We start from the raw sequence: 24,949 nt of genomic DNA, 5'->3' as shown, positions 1-24,949 counted from the left end.
TTTTCTTCCCTTAAATTAATTAAAACCTATCTACGCTTGACAACGGGAAATGATCGGCTGAATAATTTATTGGTTATAGCTGTTGAAAGCGATATAACTGCAAAAACTAAATTAGTTTATATGATGCAGTAGATGTATTTTCAAAAATGAAAAATAGAAGATATCCACTTAAAGCTTAGATTAATTTAGAATTAAATTAGATGAAGTTAGATTAAGTTAACCTTGTTTAGGTAATGTTTATAAAATACAAAATTATATTTTGCAAAAATTTAAGTTGTATAATAATATAATAAATAAAATATGTACCTTGAGTATAAGTTAAAACGTGCGAGCGAAACTCTATATTTCCCCCGGTAGTATGGACTTGTCAAAAATGTTGATCCCCCTCCTATCAAAAACTGAAATGACGCCACTGTGTGGAATACAAATGCACTGATATATATTTTTCAAAACATCGTTTATGATTTGTAAATTATAATACTGCTATAGTAAATTGTAGGTATATGGTATATCATATAGTATATGTGTTTGATACAAAACCAACAATCGGTCGACTGAACGAATTAAGAAGTGAACACCTAAAGATTCAACAGCGAGAAGAATATATAATAATATGCAAATCACCGCGAGCACCTACCTATTTAGTTCAACTACAATGGACCTACACATATAATTATCTTGTTGGAAGGTGAACACGACCTAGGTAGAATAACTGAGAATAAAAATAATTTCCAATAGCATCATATCCAGTTAGCTCGAGAATAATAACATATTATCGATATGCGTTGCTCGTTCTTCCCGATTACTAGTACACTAGTGTTGAGTCATCTGCGCGGCTCTCACCCTGAAAGGTGATTTTCAAATCGTAAACAGTAATATCGTCATCACATATTGCACGCGGTGAAAACCTTCACCCACAGAATATAATTGATATCGTAAATTGTTGATTCGAAAATCGTCATGTTTTTCGCGGGTAATTCCGTACGTTTTAATTTTCGCAGCGCCGTTAAAATTATTGTTGTGTATCGGTACCTATCCATGTACAATACATATATGTGTATGTATATTTTATACCAGCCGAAGCTTACATCTCGAAAGGGTTACGATTCAATTGCGCACAATTTACAAACAGTGAAAACGTTATTTTCAGAGAAATTTAACCACGTAATAAGGCTTACATGACCGCATTTTCGAATTGATCATCACTGGCGGTGGAAAATTATCATACTCGAACATTTTCCTCCGCCCTATACAAAGACTTTATTATCTCAATCACATTTCGGTGTCACGGGCTAACGGGTTCAGAGCTGTTCAGGCATTATCTCCCATAACAATGCATTATTTAAAGTTCTGTCGATTAAAAAAAAAAAAAAAAAAAAATTCTTATCGCAATTACAATGATTTATGTACAACCGAGTCGTTAACGCATAATGGATCAACAACGTTTTAAAAACAATGCGATGATTGACAAGCGTCAATGACAAGCGTGCGTTTGAAGAGCACGGCGATCGTGGCATAACACGTTACCGGCGGACGAAAACCGATGACGGTGGCAAACGAACGTCGTGCTTTTCGGAGCGCACTGTACAACCCTGTACACCAGGCGCGGATCCAGAATAGATTTACGGGGGGGGGGGCATCAAATAATATCAATTAATTATCAGGGTTTATTATGTTACATTATTTTGACACTAGCATAATAATGATTGAAATTAAATTTAATGATAATGTTTTATTATATTTAATATTGTAATAATAGAAATAGTCAATGTAGTATGTGTGATTACGACGATAAGATAACGTGAACGATCTACGCCGTCGTTAGCCAACGCCAATGCGATTATAAAAAAATAGAAATTACAGAACTATAAATAGAATCGACCGAAACCAATATGAATTTTACAAATCATTATAATCTAATAAAGAAAATATGTTATAAGAATAATTTTAAATATTGTTTTAATATATTATATAGTATGTATACATATAATTTTTTCCCCGACCTTTTTTTTTAAAAAATTTGGGGGGGGCCATTGCTCCCATAGCCCCCCCCTCCTTGTATCCGCACCTGCTGTACATCCACAGAACCGCGCCTAACGTGGTGGTGTTCGTCGTTCGCAGTTTCATTCGGCGAAACGAGCCGCCGGAAATTCGAGAGGAAAAAAAAAACCCATAACACGCGCGCGAACCCATCCACACCTCTCGGAAGCAGACCGGAGCGTAATGATACGGTCCGACGGCAATGCGGGCCCGTCCGTGAGCCGAACACAACGGAGAAGGCGTTCCAATGCCGTTTTGCGGTCCCTCCGCGAACAACCCCCTGGTGGGTAGAGAGTGCGACGCGGATGACGTCACGCTCGTGTCACGTGCTCAGGGTTCGCGTGCTGGTTTCTCGGAACGCGAGTCCTGACAAAAAACGGTCACGTCGACCTCGAGGCTGCATACGAATTGCGTCCTCCAAATACAGATTGCGATTTGTGACATACTACTCGTTATTGCGTCCCGATTATCTGATATATCGGAATATGGTACCTACCTTTGATAATCTCGATCAATAATCGATACGACTACACGAGTACTTATGAAATAAATGTAATCGGTTAGTATGTCTTTTGATTCCGTCTCGTTGACAATTGTGCGCTGTTCTATTTCAGTTTAAAAATATGAGTTTAAGTTTGTGAATGACTTTATGATAATTAATTAGTTTTATTATTAATAGTTTTTAAATTTTTCTTATGAACGATTTATTTTAACAATGTATTCAGGTTCAATTACGCGGACAACAAATAACTGTGAAATTTTTTTTTACTCATTCTTTTATTTTTTATATTTAACGACGAGAACAATATTTTTGATGTACATAATAACAAAACGATAAAAAAACAATATTTCTTAACCTACCTTTAGCAATATAATATTTTATGTTGCTATCGACAGTCCTAAGTCTTTATTGAATGGGAAGGGAAATAATGTATTTGCATCGGACGCAATTATTATAGTTGCTAAATATTATCGGGACGCAATTAGCGTAGTTGTTAATTATTAACGGGACGCAATTCGTACGAGAAAAGGATCTTGGGACGCAATAATTGCGAATTAAAACGAAATATTCGTTTGCTGTGGTCGCCACGGACTACGTGCGTGTATTCTGCGAATTATCTGCAGCCGATCGCGTCGTCACTGCGGCGAGATCGTCGGTTCGCGTACTCAGAAGCCCGGGACGGGTGTTCGAGTATCGCGTTCTTTCGTTGGCCCGCACAGTGGGCCAGAATATAAAATTTAGAGACAAAATTAAATTTAAAATTATTAAAAAGTTATTTTTAATGCTATTTAAATACCATTTCACTTAATGTATACAAAACTAAGTTGACATTAAACAATTTTTTATTTTTATTTTTATTTGAATTTTCACTATTGCTACCAGTTTCAGTGTTACTGTTATATCGTGAACTTGTTCATTATTTTAAGTGTCATCATTGTTTTGAGTTTCATAATCTTCAAAATTGCGTCCTAAAAGTAATTTTACATCTGGTAAATGGGTTTTGGTTTATAATTATGAGATTTTCTTAAGTAAGATATTAACGGATCTGAAAAGTTTTGCCAAAAGAAGGTACAAAAAATAAGTCGAGAAGTATAGGGCTTTTATTAAAGACTTAAAATATAATTGTATTATTGGTAAAATTGTAATAGTATGTTAAGTTTCATATATATATATATATATATATATATATATATATATATATATATATACACTATTCTAGTAAAATATTTACATAAAGTGACTGCTTTTTTTTGTATATATAATAAAATTTTACCTAAACTAATTATCATATCAAAAGAATTCATGATGATTATAACAAATTAATACAAGAACAAATAATATTTCGGTAAACGTAATATTTTATTATAAAATGTTGAATGTTCATACAACGACTTAATGTAATAATTATATAGAATAAACGAGATATTTAAGTTACTTTGGATAAAATTCTATCAACTTATTTTTATAAGGATATCTTATCTAACTAATTACATTAGATAAACATTTATCTAAGTAGTTTTGTTTTTTGATGGTATTACATCGTGTTGTTGAACATAGTAACTATCCATTTAATTTCGTGCTTTTAGTGCTGAGATCAATCGGTAATATTTTAATAACGAAAATACAGTGCCACAACTACACTAACTTGGGCCCATGTGTATATAAAATGAACGCCTCCCCCTCGTGTCCGGACACTGTAAAGAAACCGTACCTTTAATCAATTGTTGTGACCAAACTATTTTGAATTTCGATTATATAGGCCGCAAAAAAAAAAAAAACGTTGAATTACGATAATATGTAAAAAAAAAAAATCAATCAATTATTGGTCAATCTCCATTATTGTTACAAAATATTTATTTTGTTTTCATTTGTTTATTTTCTTGCTTTCTACATATTTTTCAAATATTATTATTGGGCCCTATTATAGGCTGGAACCATTGGTCCGTGTGTTTGACACACCTGGTTATGGCGGCACTGCGGATATCTATTAAACATAATTGTAGATTTAAACAGAATAAAAAACAAGTTAAATGCCCACTTTTGAAAAATATTACGGTAACCAACTTGTACATGGTAGACCACCTATTTTACTCGTATTTCCATACCAAGTCGTAGCCTTGGATTTATTAGTGCGCAAGTTTTGAGGACAATGAGATCTATGAATTGTCAATCTACACGACGCGACCCGTATTCGCCCGGGGCAACGTTAGTAAAACGGGTCTATTACTGCAGCTATAGAAACAATGTGAACTTATAATAGGCGTGTTAACTTCTATATCACCACGAATTAAAAAATAATATTAAGAATGAGTGTACAACGAAAAAACGGAATACTGCGACCGATAAAGCAATGGAACCATTGAACATTTTAGAAAAATTTCCTTAAAGCCGTAATTCGTTTGTGGTTAGTTATCCTTGAATCACATTTAACATACTTTAATAATATAATAATAACATAATATGTTGGTGCAAAATTTTTAGTCCATTAGATATCCACAACGACGGGAAATAATAAACATTTCGTAAATGTTTGCAAAAAAAAAAAAAAAAAATTAAAGAATTGATTTCTTAAAAATAGAGTGTAACGTACGAGTATATATATAACGAACTTCTAATATTACGAATTACATTTATTTAATATTTAGTTGAGCTAAAGTAAATATAAGATTTTTTTAGTCGATATTTATAATATGCAGTCAATGCTCATCAATAATTTAATAGATATATACATAAAGTGAATAATATTTAGTATCACACAGTAAATAAGAAATATTTATTCATATATTATCTGCAATATTTATATTTAGATAGTATCGCGATTGAAGTGTTTTGATATAAAAAAGTTTATAAAAACGATTTTACACGGAGGATAAGATTTATACTGTAGTATAATCTAAAATATAATTACTGCAGATTACACATATAAATAATATTCCATATTTAGTAGGTGATAGTAGACACATTTTCAACATAGTAATACTTAATAACTTCGAAATTAAAATTAAATATTGCAATAATTACTATTATATAATAAATATAAAAAAAAAATTAAACTCATTTAAGTGGTTTAATGTAGAAATAACATAATATAATTACTTGAATTTTTTTTTTAAATGTAGTACACTACACTGCAATAATTACAGCATGATTATATTACGTAACATTGTTTGTTTGCTGATTTTTTTATTCTTTTGGATCAAAATTTAAGTATGTAGCTAAGTATTATCCGAATGTTATTTTTGAAATATCATCAATGTGAACAAATAAGATGACGAATTTACTATTGCGAAGAATTTATAGTATTTTTTGTATCATACGTGATTGACCACAGTACTTAATTATGGTACTTACAATTTATTAAAATAACTAATTTGCATAAAAAAATTAAAACATTTTAATCCGTTTTTTTAAATATATAATCTTATTGGAAAACAATAAACGTTGCTCTTCTTATCGGGTATAATAATACAAACGTTTAAGGTAGGTACACATAATTGTATTATCATTTAACCTACATATTGTATTTGAAAATGCTGTTTGTGAGGTCAAGAACTGAGATTCACAAATAGACGCATGTGAGATTTTTTACATTATCATTTAAACGAATATAGATAAAACATAATTTCATTGTTGTGTTAATTTCCATTGTGCTCACGTTATTATTATTAGTTTTGTTTTGCTCACGCCAGACGGTACTAACGAGATGAAAATAGTGTCCGTTGAATGGGCTAGAGGAAGGGAAAGAAAACGACCGCAGTATCCCAAAACGTCTACAGAGACGGAGAATAGGAAAAAAAAAAAAAAAACCATAAAAAAAAAAGGGTACAAAAAAAAAAAAAAAAAAAAAAAAAAAACCGTCCAGTCATCGGTCTCACGCACTGCAGTTGACCAACGGCCCCGAGAGAATTGTACGCGCGTTAATGTATACGTATAGCGTTCGTGCACACGTGTTCGTATTACTATTACTGTGTACGTCAACCGTTCCATTTACGCAAACGTTTGACAACACTTAGCCCGCGGTGACCCAGGTCAGTGTGCGGTCTCTCCTGCAGTGGTGACGGCGAGCAAATTAAAAACCGCGCTGTGCCCGCAATACACATATACCACGGGGGTCTCTGCCGGTTGTGTTCGACGCGATTGCGTCGCGCACGCGAAATTATAATATTAGGCGCGCGAGCGATGGTAATTATTATTATTATTATTATTATTAAGACCATTACTATTGTGCAAACCGTGGTCGGGCCAGACGCACCGCAGATGGATCGTCATCGCAAGGACTCTCACAGATATTATAATTCGCACACGTGCAGGCACGGGCGAGACGGATGTATTACGTTATATTGGCGCAGCAGCGTCTCGTTCGTCGCCCCACCCCCCCTCCCGCCACCTCCACCGCCAATTCTGCGGCGGTAGTGATGGGAAAAAATGAAAAAAAAAAAAAAAAAAATCAAAGAAAAGCACGTTCTGCCCCCGACGACCACCGCAGGCAGGCCGGCCGGCAGGCAGAAAGGAGTTTTTCGTTTAATTTAATTTTAATTTTTTCGTTTCATTCGCGTTCCCAAGGATACACTGTCTTGTAACGCGCCTGCGCCGACAAAAAGGATATTTTATTTTTGTTTTTTTATTTATTTCGTTCAGCAGCCGCACGTATTCTCGTAGTAAAACGCTCCGTTTCGATACTGGAAAGAGGTTATATGGTTATGCAGGCACTCGACTGCCACGGCGACAGTTGACACGAATATTCCGGTCAGAGTATTCTAATTAGATCACACGCGGACTTGTAGTGTACGCACCAAGGTCAACGGTGCGGTGCACGACAATGAGGAGGAATAGTACCGCCGAACACGATGGTTATGCAAACATTCAAGAAATACTTTCTCGCGGCGTGTGTTCATTTGTGTGTATGTTTGTGCGTGTGTGCTTGTGTGGTGCGTTTGTATTCGTATGTGCATGCTCGAGCTTGCACATTTATATTATTCATATAGTACCTGTCATAACATTGTATCATTACAATGTTACTCTGGTCCATTATGCTCATCGCCGCTGCTTGGCCGTCATCAATGGGCTCCATTAAAATTGTGCTTTCTTTCACACGCGCGGGGACTTTCTAAGTATCGCGCGATACACGCGCGCGCGCACGCACACACACACACACACACACACACACACACACGGTTTGAGTGTCATTATTGTTTGGTATGATGTAAACCAGCAGAACACGGCCATATCCGCCCGTTATGGTTCAATAACAAATAGAATGTCTAGAAAGCTTGTTGATCTCCAAATTGCAATGTGAACCAAAATAAATAATGATAACGCATAATGTTTGATTCTAATTTTAAAATGAAAACATCGGTTATTGCTATCATTATCTGAAGACATTTGTGGACGTCCTTACTTAAAAAATTCGGAGGGAATCCGGAACATTCAAGTCACATCGCAAAGTAATCATAGCATAGTGTACGTACGATCAAATTATGAATAGTTATTTGCAGGAGATATTTTCTTTTTCTCGGCTCTCTTCTTTCATTCAAATAATTTCAACACTGAAAACCGAATAGTAAACGTTCTTAAGTAATCTACGTTTCTAATCTACAATGTTTCTATGTAATGAAAAGAGAAATAGAACTTTACACTCGTAGAGATAAAATCCGTTTTATTCTTTATGAATATTTCATAAAAAAAATTTTAAAAAAAAAGTCCAAATATGTTATAACGATGTATTAATTAAGTTATGCTGTATTAAATACACACCTTTTTTCTTGTAAGCGTCGTCGAATTTTTTTAATTCAAACGTGGTACAAGACGTGATATCCGCGTGTCATATATTCTGATAATGTAACATATTTCGTACGAGTGCTTTTGAATTTATATTGATATAGTTTTATCAAATTTTGAAACCACTACATTGTGCTTTACATAGTTATTATCGTACATTATTATCATTAGATATTTTATTAATACATTAAATATGTAATTTATTAATTTTCATATAGATAATTTCCGTTGTTTATAAACCAAGATCACAAAGTTCAAATTTCATAGCACAAGAAATTTTATCTAATAATATAGTAAGACCGAAACAACGAAATTAAATTTATAATTACAATAAATATAATGATATATACTTAATTACTATAAATACATAATTTAGCAATTAACATTGATGGTGTAGTGCTGCATTGAAAACCGCAATTTCATTAATGTTTACAATTGAATATGAACACGGATCAAATAGAGTACATAAATTGACATTTGAAACTTAAAAAATATACTTAAAAAATTTGAATGATGTAATAATTCAACAAATTATGAGTAAGAGTTTTAACACTGATCTATTTTTTTTTCATTATTAGCATTAGAATAAAATGCAAATACAATTTTATATAGTACTATTTGAACAATGGTATTTAACAATAATTTTAAAAATGTGTACAAATTATAATATACAGTATATATATATAATTTATTAATATGTGGAACGAGGATACCAAAATTCAAAGTTTATTTTTTTTATGGTTACATTTGTATCATTAAAATTTACCCTGGACAACGTAAATAACATTAAAAATGATGTCGGTATTGCATTTTGTAATTTTTAAAAAATTTCACACTCCCCGTTGTCTTTCTGTGGCAAGACTGAAATTGTGAAAAGTTCATTAAATGACAAAAATCTTTATGCCAAAATAATGTTAAAATATTTTGATAATGAAATAAATTATTATTTACACAACTTTTAATTAGGTTAATTAAATATTGTTTCAACTAATATAAAATAGTCTTTAATATAATGCATCGAACTGATAAAAATTAAATCTAAATATACAGTTTAACTTTTTATAGATGACTGAACATTATGCATAGGGATCGTTATTTAATAGTTTCTACGCTTTTATAAATTGGTAATGCAGCTCATAATGAAATATTTATACATCACAAAGTTAAGTTTATGAATCTCAACATTTTTGACAAGTTGATTAAAATATTTTTTTTTTCAGAAATGTGTGTCTATAAAAAGTACATAAATTCAAATTTTCGAGATACATATAATTATTTTGTGTTTTTAAATTTGTATAAAAGTTAAACCGACTTCGACAAGATCGTAGCAAGTCAAATTATAGAAGATACCAATGGAGGATCCAGGATTTTCGTTTTTTTTTTTTTGGAAGGGGGGTTTGAAAAATGTTTTAGATATTGAGATATTTTTTATAACATTGTAGTTAGTGGTTGAATTAAGATAATAGTAAGTAATATAATACATTAATTTAAATACATTAATTTCCCTCATACTTTTTTTAAAAAAAAAATCTATTTTTTCATTCATAAAATTATTGATTTCTAATATATACTTTTCCTGATTTTAGGGGGTTATTATTAAACAACCCCCCTCCCCTCTGTGGATCCGTCACTAAAAGACATTTTGAAAATTGTTATATTATAACTACTACTATATAAACTACTTTGTCTCTGAAATCTTTAAATCATCGTGTTGACAAAGAAAACTGTATAGGTGTCTACTAAAAAAAAAAAAAAAAAAATGCAGAAACTTTTGTTCGTAAACATTTCCAGTCCTTATAAAACAGCATGTCTAGTTAGAAATACGCACTGTTTTATGTCGAAATAAGGATGTGATAAAATAAAATACTACTTATTTCTTTACCTACTTTTCAACGTGTAATAGTAGATTAGGGTCTACGTTGTTGAATAATATCAGTGTCGGTACTCGTGTGTTCCTCATGACAATGTAGTCGTGTCGCGTGTAGTTGGATATCATGTAATATTTTAGTTATTTTAGTTATTTTTTTAAAAATTCAAAAATTGATATCGAAACGATTGCCAATCATTTTAGTAATAAATATATACATACTATTGATATAATAAAATATATATATATATATAATAATTATATCAACTTTTGATCCTACAATCAACAAATTATAAAACTTAGCATATAAACTAAAAAATATTTTGTATTTCAATAATTCAGATATTAAACTACAGTTCAGACAGTAAAATGTTTTAATTTAAATTTTGCAATATTTTTCAATATTTTTCAATAAAAAAGATATGGTTGAACACTATTTCTTGCTTCGGGAATTATGTGCAATTTAGGTTGTTAATACTTTATTTTTTTTTTTTTTTTGTAGCCACTCAATGAAAATATGAAGTTATAAGTTAAAAGTTTATAACTCTCCAAATATGTATAAATAATTAGCTGTTAGTTAGATGTACAATTTTCAGGAATCAAAGTATTTTGTTGTATATTTTGTCTTTATAAAAAATTAAAAAAAATTAAAGTACCTCCGTCGAAATAAAACTAAGAAAATATTACGGAAAGATTGTGTTTTTGATGTTTTCAAATTATGTAGGTATATTTATAATTTTAAAACACATGATTATTAATTGAAAAAACTAATGGTGAGTGCTGTAAATAACCTTGTAACTCGCATGTAGTTTATATGGTAATATAATTCACTAGTTTTTAATTTAATACTTACAATTGATTACATTTAAATTAATCTGAACTTTATAACGATTAGAATCATCACATTCTCACATTGTATAAAATTTAAAAACAAATTTTTATCAATTTTTATATTACACAATTTGTACGCACTGTATACATTGTACATCCATGTAAATAAGTACAATATTAGTACTATAATAAAATATTAAAAATTTAAATTTTTCGTAATCAATTAATCTTTTGTTTTAGCTTACACCAGGAACTTATACGCAGATAAAATACTTGCCCTGAACAATGTCATATTTTCGTATGTTTCCAACACAATGGTCAATAAATCCATTGTGTAAAAGTGATAAATACTACCAATACTTGATTCCCTTCCTAGTTCACTAGAACATTCGAGAACAGAATTTTATATTAATTTTTTTTTATAATTTTTGATTAAAGTGTTCTTGAATCTGTACCGCTGAGCTAGTTAAAACTAAAAGTGACAAATTCAAAAACGCTTGGGGCACCGTCCTTGAGTCTTGCGGAAATAGTGTACCTACACTCCGTCCCGTTATTGAAAAAAAATAAAAAATAAAAATAAAAAAATAAAATAAAACTATAAAATATACATATTTGATATCCTTCATTCTTATTAACTATACTCATAACTATCTAAGCACATTTACTTTACTGTGATATTTATTATGTAAACTTTAACGAATAATAGGAGATGAAAACTGAAATATAATTATAAATTTATTGCTTTAAAATCATAAAAATAATATACACTTTAAGTATCCAATTATATTATATTAACTAAAAAAAAAAAAAATTGAAAAAATTACATAAATTAAAATCAATTTTATTAGAATATTTTGATTTTAGTTTTTAAAAAAGTAAAATACCTTAAGTACTAAGTAGATATTTATTAGACTCGTATGAGTGATTTTAAATTTGAGTGCAATGACAAATCGCATTCAATACATCATACAAAAACAAATTCTGAATAAAGTTTGGATATCAATATAGTAAACATAGTACATAGAAATTTATTAAAATAATAAAAGAAATTAACCTAGCAATGAACTATGAAGTATCTATACCTACAAGAATTAAATGTACGGAACGTTTATTATAAATTCACAGTTATTCAAATTCATTATATCTTATAAAAATGATAAATAATTATGGGTCGAGAATGTCAATTCAAATACAATGTAATTAAAATAGATAAAATACGATAAACATATTTTCAGTAAACATTGAAAATCTTCATACAGAGAGTTATTTATGATATCGAAGAAATACATAATAAATACAGTTTAAAATTAACATTTAAATAAGTATATAATTAAGATTAAAATGCTTTTAACAGAAAATCTTTCGAAATAATTTAATCCCAGAAATTTTAATTTCGTGTGTTTTGTGTGCACAGTTTTTTTACTTATCATCTTTAATTAAACCAAGACGCAAAATAAAGGAACAAATCAAAAATTATTATTTATTATAGTCATGCAAAAAAAAAAAAAAATAATAACATATCCTGATCATTTTTCAATGATACTTGAAATTACATGGCCAATGCAATATTAATGTTATGGGGTGTTAAAATTGACAACTATGTAAATTTCAATAAAAATAAAATTATCGAAATCCAACATATGTCCTTCAGAACTCCGCTTTTTAGTTGCAGGATATTGATAGTGGAAATATAGAATATGGAAGATTCATGGATCATTGTGACTTATGTAAATCTGTTAGTTGTGTATATTTGAAAGCAACGATTAATCATTATATGTGTAAAAGATTATACTCGTACTATACTATTTTATTAAATATTATTATGATATTGTTATATTATTATAGTTATAATAAATATATATTAGTATTCATCCTAATACTATAATATTATTAAATGTTACTAAAATAATGGTTATAGATGACTTTTTAGATGTGATAACTGCGTAGTTATTACTAATCATGCACATGTAATTCAAACATTGTGTTAAATAATCAAAAAATCATTGAACTCCAAATTTCAAATATTCATACAAAAAAACTGGAAATCGTTAATTTTTAATTTTAATATAGTTTTTTAGCCGTGAGAAAATACTGAAAATCTCATCGCTAAAGTATCAACACGATACAACCTCATTTTAATAAGTGTGTGTACTTTATAGTTTAAGAGAAATCCCCTTAACAAGAAATTTGAAAAATTTCTTGATTAACTTTAGACATTTCACTGATAACTTATATCGTATTTAATATTAAAACCAATCAACCTGGATTTAACTTTAATTTTAATGGAAAAAAAATTAATTTTGTGTTCTTAAAATAACTTTCAGTAGGTATAATTTGGATGCATGAAATTCTAGTTAAGAGTATTTTTTATATTTGAAACATATTACATCATTATTGCGCTATAATTTATTGAAGTAAAAGTAATATTCAAAAGATATTATATAATTAATTATAAAATAAATAATGTATCAACCTTATTTATGTAATTTTGTAGTATTTTGCAAAAAAGTTAAAAATAACTATTGGCTTGGAAAACAGTAAAAGGCAAGATATTGTTTAAATGTTATCACATATTTTTAATAATTTAAGAATACTCTTAAAAATATTTATCAACGTTTCTTAGAATCTTCTAAGATTATGTTTGAAATATTAATAATTATAATTAAAATGTATAGAGGAACGATACAATATTGTTACAGTGGCTAGTGCATAGACAATCGAATTTCGACAAGTCATCCTCCCGTTGTATTTTTTTTCTCTTGAATTATTACCAGTACATACAATAAAATATGCCTACCTAAAAACAAAAAAATCTAATTTTATTAGTTATGTTTCGTAACTAAAAGCGTCAATCTAATTTATAAAGTTTATTGAACGATTCAACAATCAATTAATTTTTTCAAGGCAATAGCAAGGTATAAACTATAACTAGGTAGGTATAATTGTCAACATTAAATGTGTACTCATAAAAACTTAATACATTCAAATACAATAAGACACATGTGCTTGTACAATATTTTACTCTAGATCATAATCTTAATAAAGTAAAACGAATTTTTAGTCAACAGTTATACAAATTATACAGGTCCATAATCAGTTTAATTAGCTAAATTGTGCGTACAATTAATACTTTACGATATTGTACACACACACACACACACGCATACAGTGCACATTTTTAATATCATAATACATCGTGTACTCGGGTACCCAATAATTAATAAATCGTATTTTTTTTTCTATTGCCTCATAAGTCGCGGATAATGATATATCGGTGTGATAATTATTATTATTTTTGCGGGAAACCGGTTGCTGAATGTATAACTAACTGTATGTAAACACAGAGTAGCGCCAGCGAGTGCAATTGTATAATTTTATCGTACGTTCTCGCGTAACCTTATTTGCGAATGCGCTGTAAATTTAGGCCCGTGTGTATAGTAGCACTCGTGTTCTATGTTTTTCGCCACAACCCGCCAGGGAAGTATATTATTTTTTAACGAACACGAGAAAACGACCGATAATGCGCGCTATAGGTTTTTCATGCGAGGACAGTGCAACAAACGATACATGGTAGGTAATTAAAACCGCATAACTACGTATGTCCCGTCACGAAGGTTAACCGAGAAAATATCAAGTCCTGTAAAGCCCGAAAAATTCAATTACTCGTCGAGTTCAAATGTACTCATTGTAGCTCATTGTGGTCAAACGAGATGCTCATTAATAAAAGAAATTATTTTTTCTGCTTGAATAATATTAGGCCATCGGTTTAAATGCATCTACATGATCAGTATCCGTGGAAAATAAATTTTAAGTAATTTTTAACTATACATATATATTTAGTCATTTGCAATCATATATTATCGAAGTTGACAGTAGTATAGTATAAGTAGTATAATAGTATAGTATTTGTTGTTACTCGTTGTATTATTATAAGTGAAATGTAATATTTGATACATCCATTTGTGTATGAGAAATAAGAATAATTCTACTCAACTAACGCTTACAAATTGTTATAGTAATATATTAATATTTGTATATTATAACTAGATAAATAATTATAAATACCGCTTAGCATTATCTTATTTTACTATATTATCGTTTGTATGACTTCCGCGATTGTAATTTATTCTATATGTCTGAAATGAACTGATAATATTACAATCCAAAATCTAAAGACTACTTGTATTTTGATGATAATAATTCGAAATCACTTGCATCATATTGTAGACAATGTGTTATTGTAAAAATACTCAGTTTGATCTAAGATTGGAAGAGTCAAAACAAAACAAAATAATACTCACAACATCACATGGATTTTAAAACAATCATACTTATAACTAACATATAACTGTTGACACGATAAAAAAGAAATGTAACTTTTTGAAATTATAAAAATTCAGTTTAAAAATTACAAAGGAAAAATATTCATATTTTAGTAAACTTGCCTGAGTTAGTTTTCTATGTTGAAAAATAACTAAATGTTTAATCATTGAATTTTAATATTTAGGTAAATTAATTAATCATTAACTACAATGTATAATTATAATAATTTGGTAGCCTGAAAATTTAAAAGTACCAACTTGAAAAGTTGAAATAATCCTTGAAAATAATGGTCATTCGTAAAAATTTACCTCTTTTTAAATAGTAAATACTTAATGTAAACATTATTAATATACGACGGGTAATACCACATATCGGAATCACATATCAAATGTTTACTATTTTTTGATTTCTAAAAATTGTATTCAAATCGTACTACGAGTGTAATACTGCTACATTGGTTAAATATATTTAATTTTTGTCGCTCGAAGGCATCAAGTGTTGTAAAATAACTGTAAAGCCGCTGTACTTTCCAGCACACATATTTCGCATTAAATATAAATGTTACAATTGAGAGTATATTCATTTTTCATGTGCATAGAAAAAAAAATGGCAAACGTTAAATTATACAATAAGGTGATTTTTTTTTTTTTTTAACTGACAGAACAGTTATTTTCTTGATCAATCTATTAAAAATATTTTTATCAAATTTTATGTTATAGAATAAGATATGCAAATTTTTTATTTTATTGCTTTTTCAGTTTTTACTTTTGAAACCGAAGTAACGAATGATATTTAGAATATTTGAAAAAAATACTTAAAATATTTATATAAACTTCTAAGATATTCATAAATATTCTACAAGTAATTCAGTTATAATTATTGTCTTTGGTATTCAAAACATATGATATAATCATATTATTAATATAATCGGTCGATAAACTGTAATGATTAATTATTATTTTAATTACATAGATCCAAATATAATAAATATATATATATAATTAAATTTATTAATTAGTTTTTAATATTTTCTGCAATACTATCAACTATTAAATATTTGTGCGAAATTATAATGTGAGTTATACTATTAGTTATTGTGTTTGCTAAATGTCAATACAACAATACTTAAATAATTTCGGAATATTGGCAACACATTCGTATATGATCTTGTTAGTTGGTAGCTATTTAGCATACACTTCAATGTCGGTAAAATAACGCTATTTATAACTAGACCTAAAAAAACGGAAATCATTTTTTTGACACAGTAGCTATAGATACTATGGTATACTAAATAAAATTTCATTAAAAAATTTGTTGTTAAAAACTATTTTCTTTGTTAACTAGTTAGTGTTTCTTTGATTAACCACCACTTTTATTATGCTATTAATATTTGAATACCAAATCAATATATTATCTTTTTTTTTTAGTGTCACTCGTTCACACTTATTCTTGTGGTTTACATATTTATCTTAATTATTTATTACTTTTTGTGAAGTTAAAATTGCACGAATCACAATTCTACGTTCGATAATGATATAGCCGAATTGGTATAAAAGTAGATAACTCATTATTATTTTTAATTCTCCAATATTTTGACAAATTTAAGATTAAAAAAGAATCCAAAATGTTCAATGTATGTCAATCCAAATTTTGGTATTTCATTGCCAAGAATATTGAGCACTTTTCGTAATGATGGGGCTTCCCTCCAAAGGCAATTATAGTCTAAGCTTAACTTAATTTTTTTACAAACCTTTATACTGTTTCGCATGATATTAAGCTTTGTATGTGAACCTAAAATCAGGGCTTGAAATCGATTTCAAATTGATTTCAAATATCGATGAAAATCGTTAAATCTTTTAGAAAATCAAAATCAATATCAAAATCGTTAATGGTTAGTAATGATTTTCAAAATTTATATTGAAATTGTAAAAGTTAAAATCGATATTTTATATCAAAATCAAAATCATTTTAATAATTAAATCAAATTAATTTAAAATTCAACAGCCAACAAGTCTATTTATATTGTCAATTCGTAGAAATTGCCATATTTAGTAATAATATTGATTATACATAATAATAAATAACTAGTACCTATTTTGTTTTCTTAGAATATTTACGATAAGGAATTAATATTCGATGAGTGATTGTTTTTATACACACGATTTATTCCGTATAATATATTAAAAATATAAATTTTGTAGTGTATTATTATGGATAAGATATTAATTTATAATACTCCACTGGCTATCACCTGTAAGTCATACTTTTAACATATAATATACAATCAAATAACCTAAAATAGTTTTATTTTGTACTTTTGCAGTTTTGCTAGGCATCGTCATATTTGTCCCACTTATAATTTAAATCATTGTTCTCATATTTAGTTAAATTGTATCTGAGTATACGAAAAAAAAACTTTATTTTACATTTTAATCATTTCACATAGATGTATCCCTAGTTTAATTCATTTTATGTTTTTTCATTTTTGAGACATTTTAATAATAATTGGAGTTAGTACGAAATATTTTATAACATAGATAATAAAAAAATGGATTTAAATATATACTATCATCATCAATAGCTTGTCACTATAACCTACAGTACTATTATGCTGATGATGTACTAACATTTGAGAAATTATTATAAATCATTCCGTTGTGAACCCGAAATCGAAGAAAAATAAATACCGATTTCTGAAATTTAAATTGAAAAAAATGAATATCGATATTGGGAATTAAAAACGAAATTGCAAAAAATAAATATCAATATTTGAAACCAAAATCGAAATTAAAAAAAATTAATATCAATAATCAAAATTGAAATAAAAAATCGAAATTTTTTTATTTCGATTTCAAGCTTTTTTTCAAACCTTCCTGAGTGAGTAAATCAAATATTTCGACCACAAGTATTAAGTATTTTATTGCAAAAATACGATGATTCACAAAAATATCAAAGTTAAATTAATGTAAGTAAGGATTATTTTTTCCTTGGTTCGGTAACGGAATTGATATACCATATCAGGCCCAAGCAAAAATAGTACACTAGGCAAAATTTTTCCCACTCTAAAAAAAAAATTGAACTCTTATTTTAACTTAACCCCTCTCCCTATTTTTTATGTGACATATCTACAAAAAAATTTTTATTTTTTATTTTATGGATAAAATTATATGTAGAAAGACTTAAAAATGATTTTTATTACTATTACTCAAAACCATCACAACCGCGACTATTGGATATACAAATGAGGAAATAAATGAATAACGAATGTATTTTAAAGGTTAGTAACCTATCAATCGAATCAATTATTTGTGAAAAGACTATAGAAAATTTATACTTTTTAAGTACTCAATCTTTTTAATATTTAAAATATAATTCATAACGATAACGAACTTGAATACTAATACAAATATATTTTTAACGATATTGTTTGTGTGTGTGTGAGTAAATGCTATGCATCTTGGCAAAGTGGTTTTATTATAACTGTTTATCTTCCCCTGAACAAATTCTCAATTATGCCACAGACACAAGTTAATTATTATAGTTGTCATTTTTAGCATTTAATCTATAAACTCATTTTATTATTATTTAAATAATTACCGATTATCTTGACTTGTTCAATTTACTATTGTTTGAAATAAATAGGTTCTTACTGTTGGAAAATTACCACCGGCACTTTGGTAAAATATGCAATTAACGTTTGTAGTTACTATTGATTTGGAAAAATATGAAAATATTCAAAAAGTAATGGTTATAATAATTGTTTTGGGTGTGTTATGATTTATGACGGATGAATCGTGACGATACCAGCCGTTGCTATCACAGAGATATGATACAACTACCAAAAATATTAAAATCAATGAACAGCGATAACCCGAGACATGTCTCTATGTATAGTGTATTATCATTGAACCTTATGCGCTATTATTCATAACACCTCTTCGTTAAGAGATTAGAACACGTGTTTCCATTTTTATTTTATACTTATGTTGAAAAATAAATATGCACACATACTATGATTAATAAAAATATAGTATTAAAATTAAATCAAGATTTTTCATTGATAAAACATCGTTTTAAAATTTGATAATTTAACTATTAAATTTAAAATTTTGTAAATACCGTCTCGTAAACTCTTTAACATGTCTACTTTATTTTTTATATTAATTCAATAATAATGAACGACATAAATAGTTTAACACAAAATACGAGTATTTAAAGGAGGCACCATGGGTGTTCTGTGACTACACTTTAATAAACTAATAACGCGTTACAAATTGCTATTTGAATTAAAAGATACTTTTAAATAATAAATACGATCTTGTAATGATAATGTATAATTACTTCGAATCAAAACACAAAAAACTAGATATAAATATAGAACTAGATATATGGTAGGTAGTGAAGTTTTAAACGAATTATGTGTAGATTTTTAAATCAATAATTGATAATGATTTGAAAAAAAAAATGGAAAGAGAAAAATACAATTGTTTGAACTATAAAATTGTAGAATATGATTTAGAGAAAATTAAGGGAAAAAAGGCTAAATAGGTAATAATATTTTACAAGATAAAGTTTAATTTTATTATAAATACATCGCTTTCGCTATAGATCTTATTTTCAATGAAAAATAATTTTAACGTATGCATATATTTGAATTCTGTAGAACATGTTCGACGACAAAAAATTTGAAGACCAGCTGTCGAGAATGTACCGGATAACCAAAATAAACCAGAGTTATAAGTGGTTAATTTACTGGAAACGTTTCCAACGGAACGAGCTTGGAAGTTGGAACGAGTACGTATACAATGGCACGCAAATAATCGTAAACACAAGTGTATTAAGATTATTATTATAAATGGGCACAATAATTAGCTTCGGTATAACCAGGAAACGAACCGATCTTTGTGAAATATAAAAGAGCGTGTAGGTGATTAGAGTTGTTTCACCGCTAATGCATCTAGTCTACCACTAATATGTACACTTAAATATTCTTTTTCGCACCGAAACCCTGTGGGGCAATTTACCATAATAGTGTAATGTAATATAATCTAAGTTACTCCTAACAGTTGTATTCATGGGTTGGGGAAGTCGATTTATTCCAATTTCTCACGATAACATAATATGCTCCCGAATCCTAATATTTTACCATCATCCATTTTATTGGCCAAAATATTTTTGTAGGAGTTAGATAAGGTCATACGAGGTCATATATGTTATACATATATACTAATTAATACAGAATACTGATAAAAATTGTAGAGTAAGCTGTGCATTTGTTCTAAAAAATACTTAAAATCTAAAATTTCATACATCATGTTCGCATATTTTTAACATTTTAGTCTTATAACGCTATCCTTCCAGTTTTGATACTATTTTTTTTTACTGGTGTGTATTTAATTTGATTTCTTGAGTTTTTAAATAGTTAAGTAATTAAAATTTAAATTTTAAAAGAAAATAATGTGAACAGAAAAATAATCCTCTCCTCATATTTTTTTAAATATATTAATCCATATTGTTAATTATTTAATAAATTTAATTTTTTTAGATCGTCAACACGAAAAAATTGTTTTAAATTAAATAATTTTGGTTTTTGCTATTTTTCAACTTCTATGGCATATTATAATGCTTATTTTGAAACTTTTTAGGACGTATATAGGGCATTTTCATTTCTTTATAGTTTTATAACATTCGAGCTTATAAGGTTGTCGATTGCATACGTTTATTATTATCGGAAGAAATAATTGATAAACTAATTATTAGTCTTCTCGTGCGTGCAAGATATCATACCATTGTTTTACATATGTTTATGTGTAATAATGAGGTGGTCGAATGATTTTGTTGTGGAGCAGGGGGTTGTGATTTATATTTTACAATTTCAGCATTAAAATTGAAAATATAATTTAAAAAAATTCTGTTTATGAATATAACAAACTTTAAATTATCAAATCTTAATAAATAAATTCAATATAAAATAGATATACACATTTATATCACTAAGCGGTGTAATACCTGTATAATTTTCATATACTTCTCATAATTATACGAACCTGGAAAATAATATATATGTGTATTCAACAGATAAATTATGTGAAAATGTACCAACCCTATTCATTTTATTATCAGAAAAAATATAAATACAAGACTTACTATCCATTTATATTTATAAAAAAAATAATATAGAAGGATTTACCTCACCCCTTCTGCCAGTTTGACAGAAACTAGTGTTACATATGTATCAAGTTCATCGGACAAACCGACCGGGAAGTTTCTACTCTGATATACTCATACATTGTTTTATCGTTAATTAATTATAAAATTGTACCTAATAAATATACAACGCAAGAAGTTTCTGCATATACTTTTAACATCGTAATAAAATAAAATTTGAAATCATTTCCTAAATTATTAATAGTCATAGACTTTTAGCTATCATATAAAACACTTATTATGCAATACTAGTATAAAATTGTTACCCTCAAAACTGTGTATACCTGTATAGAAAGTTAATATTTATTTAATAGGTTTTCTTAAATTTAATAGTATAGAGTAGGTACCTATAGTTTATTACTTTCAAATAAATATTTTTCTAATCATTTGCCTTAATAATTTTGCTCTCATTGTACCTATAGTTACTATTTCAAAGATTAAGCACGGAAACGGTGAAATATTTGACGTTATTAGTATTTTTTCCTATAAATTGTGATTTTTTATGCTTGCCATTCAAAGATAAATATGTGTTGAGTATCATAAAATTAGATTCGATTATAATTTTAAAAATTTAGTGATGAAAAATATTTCTAAAACATTAGTATTTTTTGTTTGATACTTATATTTGAGTTAAGATAAATTATTATTAATTGTTTAATCCCGTAATAATATAGTAAAATATTTGAAAATTAATTTTAATTATAATATTATTTAATTGTTAGACGCTGGTTTACTACAATTTTTGTCACTGTGTAGTTTTAATATTTTTAATTTTATATTCGTTATAAATACGTAATAAAATATATTTCCCACCAAATAAAATAAATTTGAATGGGTATTTTTTAAATGTTTTTTGATGCCTAAGAACATTGAATAATTAATAAAAAACAAGTACCAAATCATGCGATTAATTCGATGAATTCATTTTAGAAGTTAAATTGAACAGTAAATTGAAATAAGTTCATTTCTATTAAACTCAATAGCAATATTTGGGATTAGTAAAATTTATTTCCTTAGATATTTAAAATATTATATATTAGATATCTTAAAATATTTTCCGTAAAATGTATAACCTATCCTAAATTTACTCATTATGAAAATAGTTGCAAATCATTAAACATTCATATTTATTAATTTCATTTTAGTTGCAATGTATTATATTGGAGCAATTGCTCCTTCAGCATTTTTAGTGGGTTGATGATTCCTAAGCTAATAAACCTAGTGACTAGGTGACTAAGTATAACATTAAAAATTGAAATATACTACGTATAAAAATATGTATCTTATTTATGTAACTTATGGCATACACTCTACAGCATAAAACCGCAACAATTTAGTAGTAAATTAGTATGCCAAAAACAGCCTGTCGATTGCAGCGGTCGTTATCAGTTGGTTACTATGCATTAGGAAAACAAGATCACGACGTCAGGGTATCTAAAGTATATAATTATTATAATTTTGTATCTTTTAATATATAAAAATAAAAAATGTACTACTAAATTACAATTTATTATTTATATTTTTTATTATTATTATAATCGTTTAAAAAATATTCAACTTAATAATTAAAAAAAAAAAAAATACATTTAAAACGTTATATTATAAACTGTACCTTACAGAACATTTATGGTGATCCTATTAAATTTATTATTAATAATATTATTTAACCGTTTCTTGTAATCACTATATTTTGTATATTTTTGAAGCATTGGTTCACTTTATTAATTCAATTTGACCTAAAACACTACATGTAATTATTATAAATTGAATACATATAATGCCAAATAAATTATATGTTACTACACTATTACTAATCTATTGTGTTCTGCTGTTCTTTTTTTTATTTCTGAAATAATATATAAAAAGCTTTAATATTCCGATCCAATTAAAGTTTTCCAACATTTGTGTCATGATTCTACTTTGTTTTGAGTTCGAGGTACATTTAATTTGTTGTTATGACTTGCTAATCAAAATTCTGGTGAAAGTAAGGGTGGAGATCGAGACACCGCTCCATTTCTAAATGTTCGACGGATTTTTCAATTTACATAAGTTTCGTCAAACCAGTTATAAATCTCGATTAGTTTATACAGTTTATTTCACTAAATGCTGAAAATATTAAATTTGATTGCAAAAATACCAATGCAGGAATATAGCATAATTGTAAACTAAAATGTTCATCAGTACCATATTAAGTAACCAATCTATACGAATGAATTTTTCTCCAAACATTTTGTATCAAATGAAAAAAAAACACTCTATTTGGACACTCTCTGGAAATATATTTTTATTGTATTAATTGCTCTTTTTTCGTTATCAGTAATTATACATGCTGGATTAAATTCATAACCATAGTTATGGCCAATCTGAATCAGATTTGATCAAAATGTTTCGATTTTTACTTGACATTAAAATATAAACAAGTGGAAGAATCCTCGAATTTATTCCTCCAACTAAAGCATTAATAGTGTGCATTTGTAAAAATATATTTGGAACTGTTTTGAAATCCCGTTCATAATCCAAAATTTAGCTCTTACAAGTACTTCAATTTCAAATTAGTTGATAAATCAATATTTTATAATTTTTTACAAGTCAAATAAGTATTTCATAGGATTTCAGTAATATTAATATCTTCTAAAGTTGTTGGTTCGTCTGGCAAAGATGTTTTTCTTTTACGTTTAATGATTTTCCGTACAACTTCAGAACGAGGTAAATATGGTTGAATACTAAAGGTATATTACTAATTACTTCTTGCAATATTTGCAAAGATTTATCACCTGTTGAATATACTATATTTTTTTTTTATACAGGTTCAAACATCTGTAACTGTTGCCCTATATGCTTCGGGTGCATGATCATGATCTTTAAGCATGTCAAGAAGTGTATGTATACCATAAACGCAGTTATAGATAGATTATTATAATAGTTATACATAGATACATAATATAATATCTTTATCGTAATAATAATACCCAACGTCGGCTCATCATCCCTAGAAAACACTGATGGTTGATCTCTAGAAATTTGTTCAACTACCACGATTACTTATATCTACATGATATAATAATAATTCAGAGTCTTTGACATCCTCACTTCCAACAAATTTAAAATAATTTGTATCTTCTTCTTCTCTACTGAATGCCATGCCTTGTCGTTGCAAATCTGGTTCTACATTCTTCCCTTATATGTTTATATAGTATTACAATAAGTATTTCAAGATAATAATATTTTAGATATTTTATTGATATTTATTTGAACTTTATCAAGTCGTTACCTATGTAATTAAGAGTGACTAAGAGTATTTATTGGAGTTACTATAAAAAGTAAATTAAATACCACCATACAATGTTTATTTTTAATTAATGTTAATTTTAGAATTCATGACATTGAAAATATTATATTCA

The 24,949-nt window shown here is 27.8% G+C and overlaps 1 protein-coding gene across 1 annotated transcript in view; it reads right to left on the bottom strand.

Annotated features, from left to right (window-relative positions):
- The window catches only part of LOC112691242, a 36,017-nt gene extending 11,600 nt beyond the window's left edge, over positions 1 to 24,417 (bottom strand). The window contains exon 1 of the mRNA XM_025565398.1: positions 24,364 to 24,417. Within this exon, the coding sequence (XP_025421183.1) occupies positions 24,364 to 24,417 (54 nt within the window). The remainder of the gene's footprint in view (positions 1 to 24,363) is intronic.
- Between the last annotated feature and the right edge of the window lie 532 nt (positions 24,418 to 24,949).

This window comes from Sipha flava, unplaced genomic scaffold (assembly GCF_003268045.1).
Source record: "Sipha flava isolate LNK unplaced genomic scaffold, YSA_version1 582_pilon_pilon, whole genome shotgun sequence".
Classification (NCBI taxonomy): Eukaryota; Metazoa; Arthropoda; class Insecta; order Hemiptera; family Aphididae; genus Sipha; species Sipha flava.
The sequence above is the reverse complement of the archived record's forward strand: the minus strand, read 5'-3'. Positions and strand labels throughout refer to the sequence as shown.